This window comes from Jaculus jaculus, chromosome 5, assembly GCF_020740685.1.
Source record: "Jaculus jaculus isolate mJacJac1 chromosome 5, mJacJac1.mat.Y.cur, whole genome shotgun sequence".
Taxonomy (NCBI): domain Eukaryota; kingdom Metazoa; phylum Chordata; class Mammalia; order Rodentia; family Dipodidae; genus Jaculus; species Jaculus jaculus.
The window spans coordinates 35,762,153-35,779,941 of record NC_059106.1 but is presented as its reverse complement, the minus strand read 5'-3'; the positions used below and the strand labels follow the sequence as shown (position 1 = coordinate 35,779,941).

The 17,789-nt window shown below is 40.2% G+C and overlaps 1 protein-coding gene across 2 annotated transcripts in view; it reads right to left on the bottom strand.

Moving 5' to 3' along the window:
- Positions 1-17,789, bottom strand: part of LOC101613057 (contactin-associated protein-like 5) — a 408,379-nt gene that overhangs the window by 204,975 nt on the left and 185,615 nt on the right. For both annotated transcript variants that reach the window (XM_045151145.1, XM_045151146.1), the window contains one exon: positions 11,190-11,333. In XM_045151145.1, coding sequence (XP_045007080.1) covers positions 11,190-11,333 — 144 coding nt within the window. The remainder of the gene's footprint in view (positions 1-11,189; positions 11,334-17,789) is intronic.

The following is a 17,789-nucleotide window of genomic DNA, read 5'->3' as shown; positions in this document are numbered from 1 at the left end:
GTCTGTCATAGTGGGGATTGTGTGGAAGGGGATCAACTGTTCTCTTACTGAATTTGAGACCTGTTCCACAGGAGAGAATACATGCCTGGATCTGAAAAGTTAACTAAAATCCTATGGCTGGGGTGGTCATAAGCCCTAGCGAGAAAGCTACTACTACTACTGTTTGCATAAACAGGGTGGGGCCCACCAAATTGCTGGCTAAAATGTTTACGTATGTGCCCATATGTTAATGCTACTATCACTTCTGGTTAGACCAGTTTTTCTTTTAAGGTAGTTGAGACTACTGGGAGTCTCAAAACTCGTCAACACATTGAGAAGTGACAGCACAGCCTTCAGCACTAACTAAGACATTTCTTTCATATCATGTAATGCTCAGGGACCATCCCAGAAGAGGTGGTGGAAACAATTTAAAAGACAAAGGATAGGTCTGAGTGCATCGTAAAGTTGCCATTGCATTCATGACCTCATAGTGGCTGATAACACCTCAAAAGATCTACATAATATGAGGGCAAAACATTGTGACATCAAAATAGAAGAAGGACTAATTGCAAAGAAGAAAGGATTTAGTGAGGGGCATATGGGAAGGAGATAAAGAACAGTGGTGGGAAAGGACTGGGCTCTGGGTTCATGTTGTATATGTTTGTTTGCAGGTTGTCAATAAAAAAGTTAGCAAGATTAGAAGCTGCTATTAACCAGTCAGTAGAGATTGTTCCAGGAGAGATGATGTCAGCATGTTCAGGTAGAGATGAGCAGATGGACAGAAACACAGTGACTCCTATTTGCCCGATGTCTTCTGCATAGTTGTTTGCTTGCTCTGTTGCCATTTTTTTTTTTTTTTTTTTTAGCGACAGACACAGAGAGAAAGACAGGTAGAGGGAGAGAGAGAGAATGGGCGCGCCAGGGCTTCCAGCCTCTGCAAATGAACTCCAGACGCGTGCGCCCCCTTGTGCATCTGGCTAACGTGGGACCTGGGGAATCGAGCCTCGAACTGGGGTCCTTAGGCTTCACAGGCAAGCGCTTAACCGCTACGCCATCTCTCCAGCCCTCTGTTGCCATTTTTAACCACATCTCTGTTGCAAACAAGTAGCCACAAAGAACATCCTCAATGAGTGATGGTAAAAGAGTATGTTTATGGCCTTATTGGATTTTTTCTCTCCTTTGTTTTGTGAGATAAAGTCTCACAATTACAGTCCAGACTGAACTGCAACTCAGCATGTTGTCCAAGTTGGGCTCAGACTCTTGGACTTTCTCATTCCTCCCCCTTCTGACTATGAGATTACAGGTATGAGCCACCCAGCCTGCTCTAGGTTTTTTTTTTTTTGGCGGGGGGAGGGGGGCTGGTTCAGGATAGAGATGATAAAGAAAGGCAGTTCAGAGAGAATTTAATGGGTGTAGACCCTCTCTTAGCCCAAGATTAGTGGGAGCTTGATATTGGGAAGCAAACTCATTATCTGGATATGATTCTGGCTTGTTCCCTAATTCCAGATATGGGTTCCTTTCCACTGAATGCACCTGTTATCCAATCCAAGAGCAGCTGGTTACTCACCATAACTCTGTGCCACCAATATGCCTGTGTGTGTGAGCATCACATCAGGTTGTTTGCTTCTGAATTCAAGAGCTACAAGAGGGTATACACCCATTAAATTCTCTCTAAACTAACAATGGTTATCCCATTTAATTTGTGCTGACTTCACTCTCTGTTGAGAATCTGCTTCTCTTTATCAGACAGAAGTGAGACTTGAGTAGAAAAATGACCCATCACACTTCACCAGGGCCCCATCTGAAACCATAGAGAAATTAAGGAAATGAGCAAGAGTGCTGCTTTCTTGGCAAACCTGATATCAGAACATGGGTGAAGAAGATAGACACTGAGGACACTTAACTCCTACCATAGCAGAGATCCAGAGGCTCCTAAGAGCCCATCACTGAAGTAGACTTAAAACACACCCAACATGGCTCAGGTAATTTCATAGAAGAGGAAGAAGGAAAAGTGTTAGAGCCACAAGTTGGGACATTATGCACAGAGACATTGCCTCTGTTCAGCCCCCACAATGTACAACCCACAGTCCTCATGGGGATGACTTGCATTGCCAGTGAGGAGGGTCCCTTTGGATGGGGGGCATGGATGAGGGAAAGGATGGTGCCAACATGTGCTATTTACATATTGAATATGTCTACAACTAATAAAAAATAAATATAATAATAAAAAAGAAAGGCAGTTCATTGGGTATGGAAGATTCACCCAGGAAAAAGCTCAGAGGTGGATGTGAGTGGACTAGATGTCAGAGTCGGAGAGCAGTATGGCTAGAAAAGAAGGGGCCCCTGTAAAAACCTGGGAAGCAAACTTCTATATATTCTAAGAGTGGATTAGAACAATTCCAAAACATCCTTGCACTAAAACTTCAATTCACCTAGGAGGCTTGCAAGGGTTACTGGAAGCAGAGGACTTGATTTCTGGAAAATCATAGAAAGGACACACAGCCAGGAGGAAGAGCTTGGAAATCAGATGCCAGAGCCTGGAGATGCCAAGAAAGACGAGGGGGGACTAAAGCCCCCCACTTACTGCCGCCTTACTTTATCTTGCCAGAGGCAAAGATTCTGCCTCATGCTCTTTCATCGCACGAGACACCCAGGAGAGATTTCTTCAGTACTTAGCTAATGACAAAGGCATTTTCTGAAATGCCTCATTGATTTTTAAATCCCAGGTGAGCAATGCTGTTCACAGATCTGCTCAGCCTTGTATGTATTCAAGTGTGCTGTTCTTTATTTTTTTTTTCTTTTGTACTTGGATGTGAAAGTCATTCAGGACCCTGAAGGTAAAGAGATGTGTAATTAAAATGAATAAAAGCTGACTGTGGCATGCTTTCCAGAAGACCGTGGGTGACACAGCCTCTGTCTGCACATCACTGGCTGTCCTCAGCCCTGACTATAAAGTACCTTTCAGATGAAGCTTGGATGATGACGGCTGCCCCCATGCCTGCCTCACACAGATACACCAGGGACCGAGAAACTAATCTGATCCCAGCTCCATCAGTCATCCTTCTGTTCGCCCTCCTTTGGCAGTCAAGGCCTGTGGCACCTTTCCTATAAGGTAGCTCTCTGAAACACATCAAAGGAAGGGGCTCTCACTGCTGCAGTTACTGGGGTAAAATAAAAAAGGAATAGGCTCATCTTAGTAGTGGGAACTGCTGCACAGATGAAAAGCACCAAGTTGATTTCACCTCTCATTATCTCTACTCTTCCTTTTCTCTCTTTTTTATTCATATACTTATTCATTTATTTATTGTGCATGTTGTGAGTGTGAATATTCATGTTCATATGTGTGTACCTGCACATGTATGTGCAGGTACACACACGTGTGTGTGTGTGTGTGTGTGTGTGTGTATGTGGCAGCCAGAGGTTGATGTCAGGTATAGTTTTCAATCTCTATCCATAACATATATAGAGACAGTGTCTTTTGCTAATCCCAGAGTTTACAAATTTAGCTAAACTAGCTAGCTAGCAAGTCTTAGGGATCCTCCTATCTACAACAACCCTAGCCCTAAGACTAGAAGATTACAAGCAACACTACTGTACATGGCATTTTAGGCGGGTGTGGAGGATCTGAACTCAGATCATGCTTGCATGGCAACAGTTTACTGACTGTTCCATTGCCCATGCCCTTCTTTCACTTTTGAAAGAGTCTCTTATAGCCCATGCTGGCTTCAAATGTAATATGTCACAAACTGATCTTGAACTCCTGATTCTCATGCCTCCACCTCTGAAGTGCATGCACCATCATCTCCATATTGTTGTATTACTTAATAGTCTTAGTGTTAGGTCAGGACAAAATGAGTTACAACAGGAAAGCAGGGACAGAGATAAGGAAGTGGGTCATCCACATTCCTCAAGGAACTAGCCTCACAAGGCCCCAGATTTCCTGCCCTCCTTATCTCCCACCTGTTCACTTCTGGTCTCACACCCTATGGCTAATGTAAAGAACAAAGGAGTTCCTTCCTCACACCTTCTCCCAACTGAAGAGCTCTATATAGTGCACTATCTGTAATCTCAAAGCTGACTGCTCCTCTCTTGAAAGTTAGTGTTGGCACCTCCGGTTTTTCCCAGAATAAATGCTTCCACCTTTGCCTCAGAGTGGTCTCTGTGGTTTGGGTCACTCCTGAACTTTACACTTAGCATAGTAGGTCTATATTGTAGACCATAAGTTGTTCTAAAAACGCTACAAGCAGATTTGATCAATCATCACAAAAACACTTTGAAGGAGGTGCTGTAATTTTCCTATTTGTTACAAGAGTTTCCTAATTGTTAGTCATGTTCTGGAGGCCATGTAACTGGATAAGTCATGGGAGAAGGCCCTCAGACTCCTGCCACTGTGTTAGAACTGCCGCTGCTGGGAATTCCAGACTGCACAGACTATCTGGCTTCATCTAGAACTCGTGGAAAGGCACTTGGTGATTAACTTGCATTCTCAGCCACAGGAGTGGGATTATCTATCTATCTAATATATATATATATATATATATATTTAGTGTTGACCTCTGCCCATCCAATGCATGGATTTTAGTTATGTGAATACAACAACACAGGACTGATTTGACATGGGCATTTAGAGCCAAAGCCAGTTCTGTAACTTTTGTCTTACTGGTCATTTGGTACTTTTCTCCCTTCTAGTAAAGACCAAGTAAAGAAATAATAATACTTCCTTGGAGTCTTCATTGAGAGAAAAAAAAAAAAGAAATCATGTGAAAACCTACCACAAGGTGAGTGAAACTTCAGTCAACTGGCTGAAAATCCGCTTGTGTCTCAAAGAATTACTGTAATAATCAAGAAAGATAATGGGGGGGGGTTATCAGACTACTTTGTATACATGAATAAAATAGTCAAGAAAGAAAACAACTCTTAAGAAAATGATAGCTGCAAAGAAAGCAACATTTCTTATGGAATGTAGCGCTGGAAATTAATCAAGTTCAGAAACCTAACAGGACCATGTGCTTCTTTTAATGTGCATATAATAATCCACATTATGCCTACTATACTTCAATGGGTCATTTACTTTGATTATTTATTGTACTGTGTGGTATTAGCATAGGATGGCAGATTTGGGAGAGAATAGTAAGGTATTTTTATGACTATGCTATGCTGTTAGATTTACTGCATTTCAGAGTGTGAAGGATTGCCCTGTAGTGAAACTCTGCTATAAACACTAAATTGAATTATCCCCATGGAATGGCTGTTGAATCTCCAGGGAGTCTCAGGTGCCATAAGAAGGGAATGACAGATTGCAACAGGACGTTGCCTGTACACAACCTATGGAGAGGTTTGTTCTACACAGGACAGGCCTATAATTCCTGCAGCCTTGAATCACAGCTTGGAATTCACAGGCACTGCCTAATTCTTGCTGCTTTATATGTTGATTCCTTGAACCTCCACATAAACACTGAACTTTGCAAGGATCAGTGCTGTGGAACAGTATGGGAACTATGGAAAGGAACAAAAACTCCACTTTGTTCCTTCCAAAAACTGTTAGGCAACTTCACAGTGACTTAACAACTTCAGCCAAAGCTGTTTTTATAACTTATGGGGTGTCTTTGGGGAAGCTTTAAGCTTGATGAAAGAAATGAAAGAATTTGTGCTTTTGTATTTAAAAATGCAAACCATTCCATTCCAAAGGAATTCCAAAGAACAGTCCAGGAGTGTGTGTGTGTGTGTGCGTGTATAGTAATATGTCTGAATTCACACTTAAGCAAGGAAATTGGAGCAATTTAAAAGACAAACTAACATATGCTTCTTTTGTTTCTACTTTGTGACAGTGTAAGTGAAAAGTAAGAGTGTCTAACCACATAGAAAAACTGTTTTCTTGGGATGGTTTCCTCGAGTGCATTAGGGCTAAATTCTCTGTTCTACAGATTACATCTCTGCCAATTAGACTCTGAAGCATAAAGTACACTGGAGTACACTGCCACTTGATAGATACTATGATAGTATAAAAATCATAAAATATTTTTTAAATTATGACTGGTTCTCTGAAAGAAGATTGATGTTCCCAATATTCATAAACTCATGCTTTCTTGTCTTGTTTTACCTTATTTCACATTTCATTTACTCTGCTTGGTCAGCATAGCAGTTATTTTCTCCTTGCTCGGACAGACTACCCAAACAGAAGTGGCTTAGAGAAGTAAAGAGTTTAGTTTGGCTTAAGGTTCTAAAGGGTAGTAATGCTCATAGTGGAGAAAGCACAGCAGGAGCAGAACACCAGTGTCACATCATCACACCAGCAGAGAGGAAACAGAGAGAGAAAACATCAAATAAAGATGGACTATTCAGAGTTGGAGAGATGGCTTAGTGTTAAGGCATTTGCCTGCAAAGCCAAAGGATCCCAATTCAATTCTCCATGACCCACATAAGCCAGATGCACAAGGGGGTACATGAATCTGGAGTTCATTTGCTGGCTGGAGGCCCAGGCACACCCATTCTCTCTCTCTCTCCCTCTTTATCTCTCATAAATAAGCTAATATATAAATAAATATATTTTAAATATGGAATATTCAACTTCGTCACCTCCAGTGACACAATTGCTCTAGCAATACTCTACCTCCTACAGGTTCCACAACTTTCCTAAACAGCAGAACCAACTGGGAATTGTGTATTCAAACACATGAGTCTATGAGGGTGCATTTTACATTTAGATCACCACAGTGAATTTAATGTATCTCAGCATTAAAGATACTTTTAGACATAATGTGTGGAGGTGTCCTCTAAAGTTATGACTTAGGGATCTCAGCCATGTCTACCTAAGGCAAAGATAGGCTCGCACTTTAAGCTCCAGTATGAAGAGTGGAAGTGAGCCAAGTTGTATTTCAGCTGTTTCTGCAGATGACAAGCATGATGGCTAGTCATGCTACTCTTGATGCTTGTGACATTCATCAAGAGTGAAATCCTCAAAGGTTATAAACCTGTGTCCTGTGTTAGTAGAAATGAAAACAAAGACACTGGTATGCTATAAGAGAATTCTTGGAAATAATTGTGGGTGGGGTTGGAATAAGTTCAAGGATTTAAGGTACTACTTAATAAAATATCATTAGCAAGACAGAGCTTGGGAAATTAGGATATGGGTCACTAACTCAAGTCCACATGAGTAGGCAGGAGAACTGTCAGGAGTCTCATACATGGACCAAAGATAGAGAAATAACATTGCTCAGTATCTCAGAAGCAGTCAGGGAACTAGTTCCTCCTTAATACCATTCTAAATGCTCCAAACTAGTGGAGTCAGGAATTTGCTGAATACCTTTGAAAATATTAACCACCATAAATTAAGTATGATTTTCCTCTAGCAAGCCTGATCAAAATCTAATAGTGGGCTGGAAAGATGGCTTAGCGGTTAAGCGCCTGCCTGTGAAGCCTAAGGACCCCGGTTCAAGGCTCGGTTCCCCAGGTCCCATGTTAGCCAGATGCACAAGGAGGTGCACGTGTCTGGAGTTCGTTTGCAGAGGCTGGAAGCCCGGGTGCACCCATTCTCTCTCTCTCTCCCTCTATCTGTCTTTCTCCCTGTATCTGTTGCTCTCAAATAAATAAAAACTAAAAATAAAGAAAAAATTAAAAAATTATTAAAAAAATATAATAGTAATTTATTTTTAAAAATGAATTAATTTTGAACACCACAACATAAAATAACCAAGATAGGTTGTGCTTAGCAAATCAATAAAGCATAAGGTCATTTAAATATGATAGTTTGTTAAGATAGTTGAAAATTAGATTGAAAGGAGACTTGTGTTTAGTTTATCAATGATAAGATGGCTCACTCTTACCATAGTTTGAAAATAAAGCCAGTCCCTAGTTCAGATTTTATTAATCAATGTAGTTTTCCTAATTATCCCACAAAATGAAACTTAAGTACAAGGGAAATAGCATATAAAACAAACCTAAGACCAGAAAAGATGCTGAAAGCAAGTGCAAATACCTAAAGACCCAAGGGTTAATATGATAGAGAGTTGTATGAGTTTTCTTTTTAATCATATTTCTTCTTCATGTGAAAAGACTAATATCATGAAGAAAATACATTAAAAAGTTATGAAACTTTCATTTCCAGCCAAAGGTTGAGGAAAGAGATAGCATAATTAAACAAAAAATATGTCAAGACAGTAACTGGCTTTACTAACTAATCCAAATACAGAAGGATAACTATGGTACCACTTTCATTCACTTTGACTGTCACAATGTCCCAAACCTTGGTTAGCATGGTATCAACAGCACAATCAGGTATGTCTGAGATGTAGAAGACAAATTCTAAGAATATAGGATTTAATCCTTTTCAGAGAATACCAGGACTTTTCCTGTGGGAACAATGTGAACCTCATGAAGAGCCTGGACTTCTATACCATGAAGTGGTAATGAAGGTCACAGCTATCCCTGCGGAGTCAAGGTGGCTTCCTGGAGAGTCAGGACTCACATCAAAGCCCAATGAAAGCAAGGTCAGCCAAGAGCCTCCTGCTGCAATGTCACTGCTGGTCACAAAGGGGGAGCACTATGAGGCTGTCATTCCCATCCTTGCCAGGCAGGTATAAGCAAAACCATAGAGGGAAGATGGAACTCTCTTATGCTTAGTAGTAACAAGTAGCTTTTCTACTCTCCAGTGTTGATGGAGGCTACAGAATAATCTGGATTTCATCTCAACCCAGTATCACTGATACAAAGCCTCTCCATCCAGGCTTAGGAAGAGGAAACAGTTCAAAGTAGATGATTCAAAGTCATTATAATACCTAAAATTTCAGGTTTTCCTTAGAAGTATCTCCTGTTGTATAACCAGGAACAAGCCTCAAACTGAATTCAAAAGGGACAACCAATAATTTCAACATGGATATGAGAGATTGGAATTAGCTGACAATTAAGGCAGGCTTTATAATAAAGATGCCTCAAAAACAATTAAATGTAAGAAGAGATGAGTGACATAGTAGAATGTCTCAATGACAAATTCAAAATCTTAACAAAGAAATAAGAGATAGGAGGAAAGCCAATTGAAAACTTTAGAACTGAAAAATACATTGAAATTAAAAATGAATGGGCAAAAAAAAAAATAATAGGCAGGTACACTAACCATGAGAAGGCTGAAGAAGAGCAATGGTGAACTGAATATGTAACAATTGATGTCACTTAATTTGGACAATGTGTAACATATGTCAGAATGACTTCACAGATGGTAGCAAAAGATCTAGGGAGAGAATTCAGGAAGAAGATAAGAAAGGTGGGGGTAAAATGATTAAATTTCCACAATATGGTGAAATACTAAGTCCAAACTTTAAGAAACAGTGTAAAAAAAACACACAGAAAAGAGTAATCTTGATGCCTTTCATACCATGTCATATCACAGCCAAACTTCTAAAATTAAAGATTAAAAACAGTGATATCACTGAGAGAAATGACACATTACCTGTAGAAGGAAAACAACTGTGATGACAGTGGATCTGTCACTAAGAGCAAAGGGAACTAACCTAAAGTTTTCAAGTGCTAAAGAACTATCATTGTATGATCTCGTATCTAAAGAAAACGTATTTTAAAGTGAAGGAGATATCAAAGCATTATCAGATAAAGTAAATTAAGAGAATCCATCATATTCTTTTGTGCACTAAAAGAATGGCTAAAAAAAATTATTCACATAGGAAATGAGAAGAGTTTGTTTTTAAAAAATCAAGAAGACATAAAACACAATAATAAACAAAATGTGGCTAAATACAATGAACTCTTCTCTTGAGTTTTCCAAATTAAATTTAACTGTTAAAGCAAAACTAAAATCATCTGACATAGTTCCAAATACAGAAAAATAAAGCAATAACTAAGACATGTATATAAAAATAAGGGAAAGATAAATAGATTAAAATGAGATAATAGTTCTACATTTCACTTGCATTGATAAAATGTTAAAACCAGTAAGTTTTGAGTTTTATACATACCATATAATACCTAAGGAGCCACAAACAAGCTAAATATAGTTAGTCTCAAATGTTTGATGATTCCAGTGAAATTCTAACACTCATTCATGAAATCCATAATATAAAAGCACTGAGAAAGCTCAGTTGGGAGAACATTAGGCTAAAGAACTACATAATATGTGAGGATAAAGAGAGGAGTTGAAAAAACAACAGAAGACAAGATATAAATAGGTATTTAAGCTGAACATACCATTAGTTACAATAAATGTAAATTGCCCAAGAATCCCAAACAAAACTTTGAAAGAGTGACTAAAAATAACCAAACTCTTTACTGTCAGCAAGAAACTTACTTCAAATATAGTGGTTCAGACAACTGGAGAAAGTATAGCATGCAAGCACCGGGGGTGGGGGGAAGCACATATGGCAATGTTGATATTATATACAATAGACTTTAGAACAATGGTAATCACCAGAGGATAAAAAAGATGTACCATTATATAATGACTAAAGAGCCAATTAACTATCAACAGATAGTGGTGCTAAACAGAGCTGGAAATACATGAAGCACAAAGTTCAAGAAACAGAAAGAGAAATGTATAAATTTTTACTTATAGCTGGAAATATCATCATCTTTTTTAGCATTAAGCATGTTCAGTGTGCTCTCATAGGCATTGAAACTGCAGTGATAATAACAGAGACACTCATTACAGTCAGGGTTTATTAGGAAAGATAAATGTAAATTAGGCATTTAATTCACCATGATTATACATGATATTAAGGGAATCCTAAAAGTACAATCTCTCTTGTTTGGAATGACCTATATTAATAATAATATTAAGTAAGTACATGTATAACTCCAAAGCTATATAATTTGATATATATTATACAATATATTATATATAAAATATATAATTTGTATATTTAACATATAATTCTCAAGCTATATAATTTACTTGAATCTGTGTTGATTTTATTCCAGAAATGATAAAGAAATCCACATTATTCCATATAGACTTCAAATTATACCTACAGCCTTAAGGTGGTATTTTTTGACTGTTTCTAAATATTCCCATTTCTCAGGAGAGCAACCCACATCAGAGTGCCTCACCTCCTGTCAGCTCCCTTCCTCTCTGTAGCTAGGTGGTATGCTGACAAGAAGTCTAAGAATTTAAGATGAACATAGTGTGAAGAGGTGCATTGGTAGAGGACTGAAAGCCGGATTTACCCACAATGAGAAAACATCAAAATAAAGGAGATGAGTGGACTCACCACAGTGTAGATCTGATGTTTTCGTCTTTTAGCCAGGTCAATTATGTTCACTCCATTATAATAAAGGTTCTCCATACATCCATGGAAGTTTTTCTTCAAAAAGGTCCCAGGTTTGCCTGGTACTGGAATTCCTCCAAAGCTAAGCTTTATGGTGGGAAAGTAAAAGTCAACTTTAGTTGTAATCTCAAAGAAGTAGGAAAGTAAAGAGGACAAGCACATTCATTCTTTTGCAGTGGCAGGAGGCCCTAGCATACCCTTATTTACTCTCTCTCTTTCTGCTTCTGTCTGTCTGTCTCTCTGTAGTTAATGATGTCCATCATTAGAAGAATGGATAACAAAGATGTGGTATATCTACACAATGGAATTCTATACAGCAGTAAGAAAAAACGACAAAGAAATTTGAGGAAAAATGGTTGAACCTGGAACAGATCATTCGCAGCGAACTTACCCAATCACAGAAAAAAAATCGACACATAGTCTCACTCATCTGCAACACCTAACCTGAATCTGCCCAAGATGCCTTACATACCCAGCAAGCACCTCATGGACTAGACAATAAGATGGATGGGAGGGCGGGGAGGGCATCGAAGGGTGGAAAACAGTAATCCGGACCCAAATGACAATGGTACCATAAAATTCTACTTCATAAAAGACAGACCAAATGGCTGAACCTTCACTAGACCCTTACAGGAAACACCTGAACCACAAGACACTGGAGAGGGTAGGATCAAAACTGACCTAAATCTCCTACATCTTCCCTCCCTTCCTCTCGCCCTCTCCCCTTTATCTCTCTCCTCTCTAACTCTTGTATATTAGTTATCTTTTTCCTCAATTTCTTAGTGGACACTGACCTGTAACCCCCACTTCCAGCTTGGGCCTACCATCCATAATGAGCTTTTGATCAGAGAAACCTACAAGGTTTCCCAAAACAATGACAGACTTCTGTCAGAGTACTTGATGACCCACCAAATGCCAGTGGTAAGACCCTATTGCTGAAGACTCCATATGCAGCTGACGCGTAAAATGGAATGACATGGCTGGAAGCCAGGAGAGAGTCAGTCCCCAGACAGTCAGTGTGTCTAGTGCCAGAAGGCGCTACATGGGCGACTGGGGGAAATGACCAAGATCTGTCCAAGCAACACATTGTTTTACCTAATTAGAAACAAATAACCGGATGTGATGCTCACACAAGTGCAATAGTGGTACACAGCCATGGTGAGGAATCAATTGCTCTTGATTTGGCTAACTGATCCACTCAGTGGTACTAGACCCAGAGCTGGAACTGGGAAACAAGTCAGAACCATACCCAAACACAAGCCCACTCTACAATATCAAGCTACCATCAATCACGGGATATAAGAGGGCCTAAACCTACCATACTGTCTATCAAAAAAGTAAGTGTTATCTCAATTTTCCGGGTGCTAACTTACTCTCCGTTGGAGAATCTGTTTCTCTTTTCCAGATAGATGCAGATCCTAAGAAGAGAGCTGCCCCAACATACCTCAAAAGGGGCCAGACTGAAACTAAGGACAACTGGCGAAATAAGCAAGGGTAATGTTTTCCTGTGAACCGGATACCAGCACAAAGGGGAAGGAGATCAACGCAGAGAAAAATCAACTCCTACCAAATCAGAGAGCCAGAGCCTCAGAGGCCCCCAACACCTCAGCACTGAAGCAGACCAAAAATGAACCCAACATGGCTCAGGGAAATTTTGCAGAAGAGAGGGCGAAAAGAATATCAGAGTCACATGTTGTGTCATGATATGCAGAGACATTTATCATACCAATAACTGGGAGCTAACTCCACAATGCACGACCCATTTTCATTAACAAGGAGGGTTTAATGGGAGGGCGTAGACACAGATGAGCCTAAATAATGGTACCAAACTGCCTGTATTTACTGAAAAGAAAACTAATAAATTAAATTAAAAAAAAAAAAAGAAACTGCATAATGGAATCTTAGCTATGAATATGACCTGTGGTAAAGGGGAAGTGAGTATAATGTTGAGTGAGAAGTATAGACATTATAATTGGTTGGGAAATATGGTTTTAGTATTAAAATTGTGTATATACTGTAGGCTGGAAGAAAGTACAGTGAGCTATATATATGTGGTGGATACGCTAGTAAGGCTATGGAATGGTAGTTTTCTTTAATATTTTTAGCTCTAATAAATTAGCACATTATTTTACTGAGTGTATTGTTTAAAAATAGTTCTGTTTCCCTGGGCTGGAGAGATGGCTTAGCGGTTAAGCGCTTGCCTGTGAAGCCTATGGACCCCGGTTCGAGGCTCTGTTCCCCAGGTCCCACGTTAGCCAGATGTACAAGGGGGCACACGCGTCTGGAGTTCGTTTGCAGAGGCTGGAAGCTCTGGCTCACCCATTCTCTCTCTTTCCCTCTATCTTTTTTTCTCTCTCTCTGTCACTCTCAAATAAATAAATAAAAAATGAACAAAAATATAAAAAAAAATAGTTCTGTTTCCCTAGATGGAAAGAAAAGAAAAACACATCCATAGGTTCAGCTGTTGTAAAGTTTTATTTATGTGTCATCAAGAAACATGATTTAAAGTTTCTACTTTGAGGCTGGGCATGTTGGCACATACCTTTAATTCCAACACTTGGAAGGGTGAGGTAGGAGGATCACTGTGAGTTCGAAGCCAGCCTGAGACTAATTCCAGCTCCGCCTAGGCTAGAGTGGGGCCCTACATTGAAAAACAAACAACAAAAACAGTTTCTACTTTGAGCCTTTGACTCAAATGGCATTTTCCAGACACTGATTTTGTATTAATAATACAACAATGAACAAAGCACACTGTCTCATCCTGAGGGGCTGTAAGGAGTCACACCAGTGAAAGGAAACCAAAAAGAAAAAGAATATCAATGAGAAATAATAAATTAAAAGAAAAGCAAGAGAGCCTGGCATGCAGCAGTAATAAAGAGGAAGTAGAGGTAGAGATGGAGAGATGGAGGCACAGGGAGCTTAGTTCAAAAATGTAACATGTCCCCTAAATGACTGGTGTTGTCTACTTAGTCCCCAGCTGGAGAGCCTTTGGGAGACGGAGTCTTGCTAGAAAAGATTTGTTTCTGAGAATAGACCTTGGGGTTGTTTAATCTAGCCTGCCGGGTGTTCAGAGCCAGCTTATACTTGCTGCCTCCTCTCTCTCTCTCTCTCTCTCTCTCTCTCTCTCCCTCCCTCTCTCTTCTATGGATTTCTAAAGTTGTAAGCCAAATGACATGCTTTCTCCACCATGATAAAGCTTGCCTTCTTAACTATAAGCCAGAAATAAACCCTTCCCTTGCATAAGCTCCTTCTGGTTGGGTGGTTTTCCCAGCAATGAGAAGGTAACTGTTAAATCTCATTTTGTCTCACGTCTGCCTTTGTGTCTTCTGATCTTTGGTGTTACTTGGATGATGGTGATGGAGCGTTCATTCCTTCATTATTGACTTTTTGTCTATATTTATGCTGGTGATTCCACTTTCTGACTTACTCTGACACTTTAAAATTATTTTTTGTTTATTTTTATTTATTTGAAATCAACAGAGACAGAAAGAGGAAGAGAAAGAGAGAGAGGGAGAGAGAGAGGGAGAGAATGGGCATGCCAGGGCCTCCAGCCACTGCAAATGAACTCCAGATATGTGCGCCTCCTTGTGCATCTGGCTAACAAGAGTCCTGGGGAATCGAGCCTCAAACTAGGGTCCTTAGGCTTACAGACAAGTGCTTAACTACTCAGCCAACTCTCCAGCCCTTACTCTTACACTTTTGAAATTCCTCTAACTATGTGACTGTGTCTTGATTTTTCTCTGACAATCCATTCTGTCTTGGAAGGGCCACAGCACAGGACCCAGGCAACTACCTTGTTCTACCTCTGAAATGCACACCTATGAGGTGGTAAAGAACCACATAGAAACTTCACAGACCTTCAGAAATGGCAGTACAACCTGCGCCTTTGGAATGAGGTCCAGGTAGGTGAATTTCTGCCATCAAAAATAAGGCCAGATGGGCTGGGAAAACAGTTCAAAGGTTAAAGTCTTTTTGCTTGCACAGCCTGCAGGCTGCCTGCCTGAATCCAATTTTCTAGCACCCACGTAAAGCCAGACACACAACGTGGTGTATGCATCATTTGCAATGATAAGAAGTCATCTTTCTTCCCACTCCCACACTCTAGTACTCCAGAAAATAAATAAAATTAATTTTAAAATGAGGCTAGAAATCTCAAGTTTTTAATGAAATTTATTTTAAAATATTGATTCGACTTAAATGAACTTTTTCATAAAGAGGGGGAAATAGCATATAGGTCAAATGAGGAGAATGAAGGCAGTCCAGATCTTTCACAGACAGTCCAAAGACTCATAACCTCCACGGTCTGACTCGGGCCGTGACTCCATCTTTATGTTCTTTGGAGCTTTCTAGCACTACAGTTTTAGTATGCTTTTGGTGCACCTGATGTTAAGGCAGGCAAGCATAGGGAAGTAGTTTGTAGACACCCAGGATACTGCTAGTCTTGAGCAGTAAACACACCCTTCTAAACAGTGCAGCTCACGGGGAACCTGTGAGCCACACCTGTATGTCCCACGCTGCACAAACCCCCTGCACCTGGCAATGAACTAGTGTCTTCCTCCCTTTAGCGACCGTTATTCAAGATCAGCTCCTATTCAAATATATTCTAAGGGAGCTGTGGGAATCAGAACAGCAAGGGCCAACCAGTCTGAACTAGTTTTGGGTACTAAGGTAAACTGTGTCCTCTAAGTGAAATTTAGGAGAAAAAACTCTTTATCATCTTATGCCTATGTGTAACTGGATGCACATATGGCTAAAATCAGATGCGTTGTGGGAAGGAACATGTACAGTAGAGAAACCATATAACCTAAATCTGTCAAATCAGAACACCACAAACTATGTCTTGAAGTGATGCCTAAAAATCTTTTTTTTTTAAATTTTTATTAACATTTTCCATGTTTACAGAATATATCCCATGGTAATTCCCTCCCTCCCCACCCCCACACTTTCCCATTTGAAAAAATTATTTTTCTTCATGCATTTGAGAGAGAGAAAATGGGTGCACCAGGGCCTCTAGTCACTGCAAATGAACTCCAGATGCTTATGCCACCTTGTGCATCTGGCTTGTGTGGGTCCTGGGGAAGTGAACTTGGGTCCTTAGGCTTTGCAGGCAAATGTTTTACCACTAAGCCAGCCCCTCCTCTAAAATTCTTATAAAGAGGTCTTAGACACTTCCTAATGTCATGATGCTCTGCTGACCTGATGTCCTGATGACCTTGATGTCCTGATGCACTGGTCTCTAGTGACCTCCACTGCCAATTTTGCAGTGTATTCAAATATTTACTTTTGCTTTGCTCTTATTCTTTTTTGTTAATTTATTTATATTTATGTATTTGAGAGCAACAGACAGAGAAAGAGGCAGAGAGAGAGAGAGAATAGGCACGCTAAGGCTTCCAGCCCCTGCAGACAAATTCCAGATGTATGCGCCTCCTTGTGCATTTGGCTAACGTGGGTCCTGGGGAATTGAGCCTCCAACCGGGGTCCTTAGGCTCCACAGGCAAGCACTTAACCACTAAGCCATCTCTCCAGCCCAACTTTGCTCTTATTCTTGTTCATTTTTTATTTATTTATTTGAAAGCGGCAGACATAGAGAGAAAGACAGATAGAGGGAGAGAGAGAGAATGGGCACCCCAGGGCTTCCAGCCACTGCAAACGAACTCCAGACGCGTGCGCCCCCTTGTGCATCTGGGTAACGTGGGACCTGGGGAACCGAGCCTCGAACCAGGGTTCTTAGGCTTCACAGGCAAGCGCTTAACCGCTAAGCCATCTCTCCAGCCCTGCTTTTATTCTTAATAACGTGTCTTTCTGTATGTTTGTGTACCTGTCTTCATATCTTTGAGCAAAATACCAAGAACCTGGAAACTCCCATAGACCACTGGTAAGAATGTCATAATTTTTGTTCTGACTTTGGAATCATAAACTGAAGGGCATAATTAGCTTTGTTTTCAACACTGCTTCTCTAACTCAGTGTCCTTTACATTTATTTAGTATTTATTTATTTTAATTTGTTTGAAATAGGGTCTTATCTATCCCAGTCTGGCCTTGAAGTTGCTATATAGCTAAGGATATTACTAAATTTCTGATCCTCCTGTTTCTATTTTCCAACAGCAAGTACTGTAGGCATGTACCACCATGCTCAGTTTATGGGGTGTTGGGGATTGAACCCAGTGCTTTGTGCATGCTAGGCAAGCATTCTTCTGACTGCGCTACATTCCCATTCTCCTGAATGACTATACAAGAATTTTCTTCTCCTTTTGGCTAGGGATAGAGAATGGGTGACATGTGACCCAGAAACAAGGAGGCACTGGTCTGAATAGCTGTCCTTTCTACAGAGTACTAGGATGCTCTTGTCTAACTTTCATCCCTCCCCCATTTGTGTCCTATTTTTCACATTCCTCCCCACTCTCTGACTCTGGCTTCTGATGCCAGTCCCTCACATCTAACCTGGATTTGTCCTCTCTAGTTCAGCCCTCAGCATTCTCCCTTTAACAAGATTTCACTTTAGTAATAGCAACAGCAGCATTCATTGATTCACTGATCTTGGCA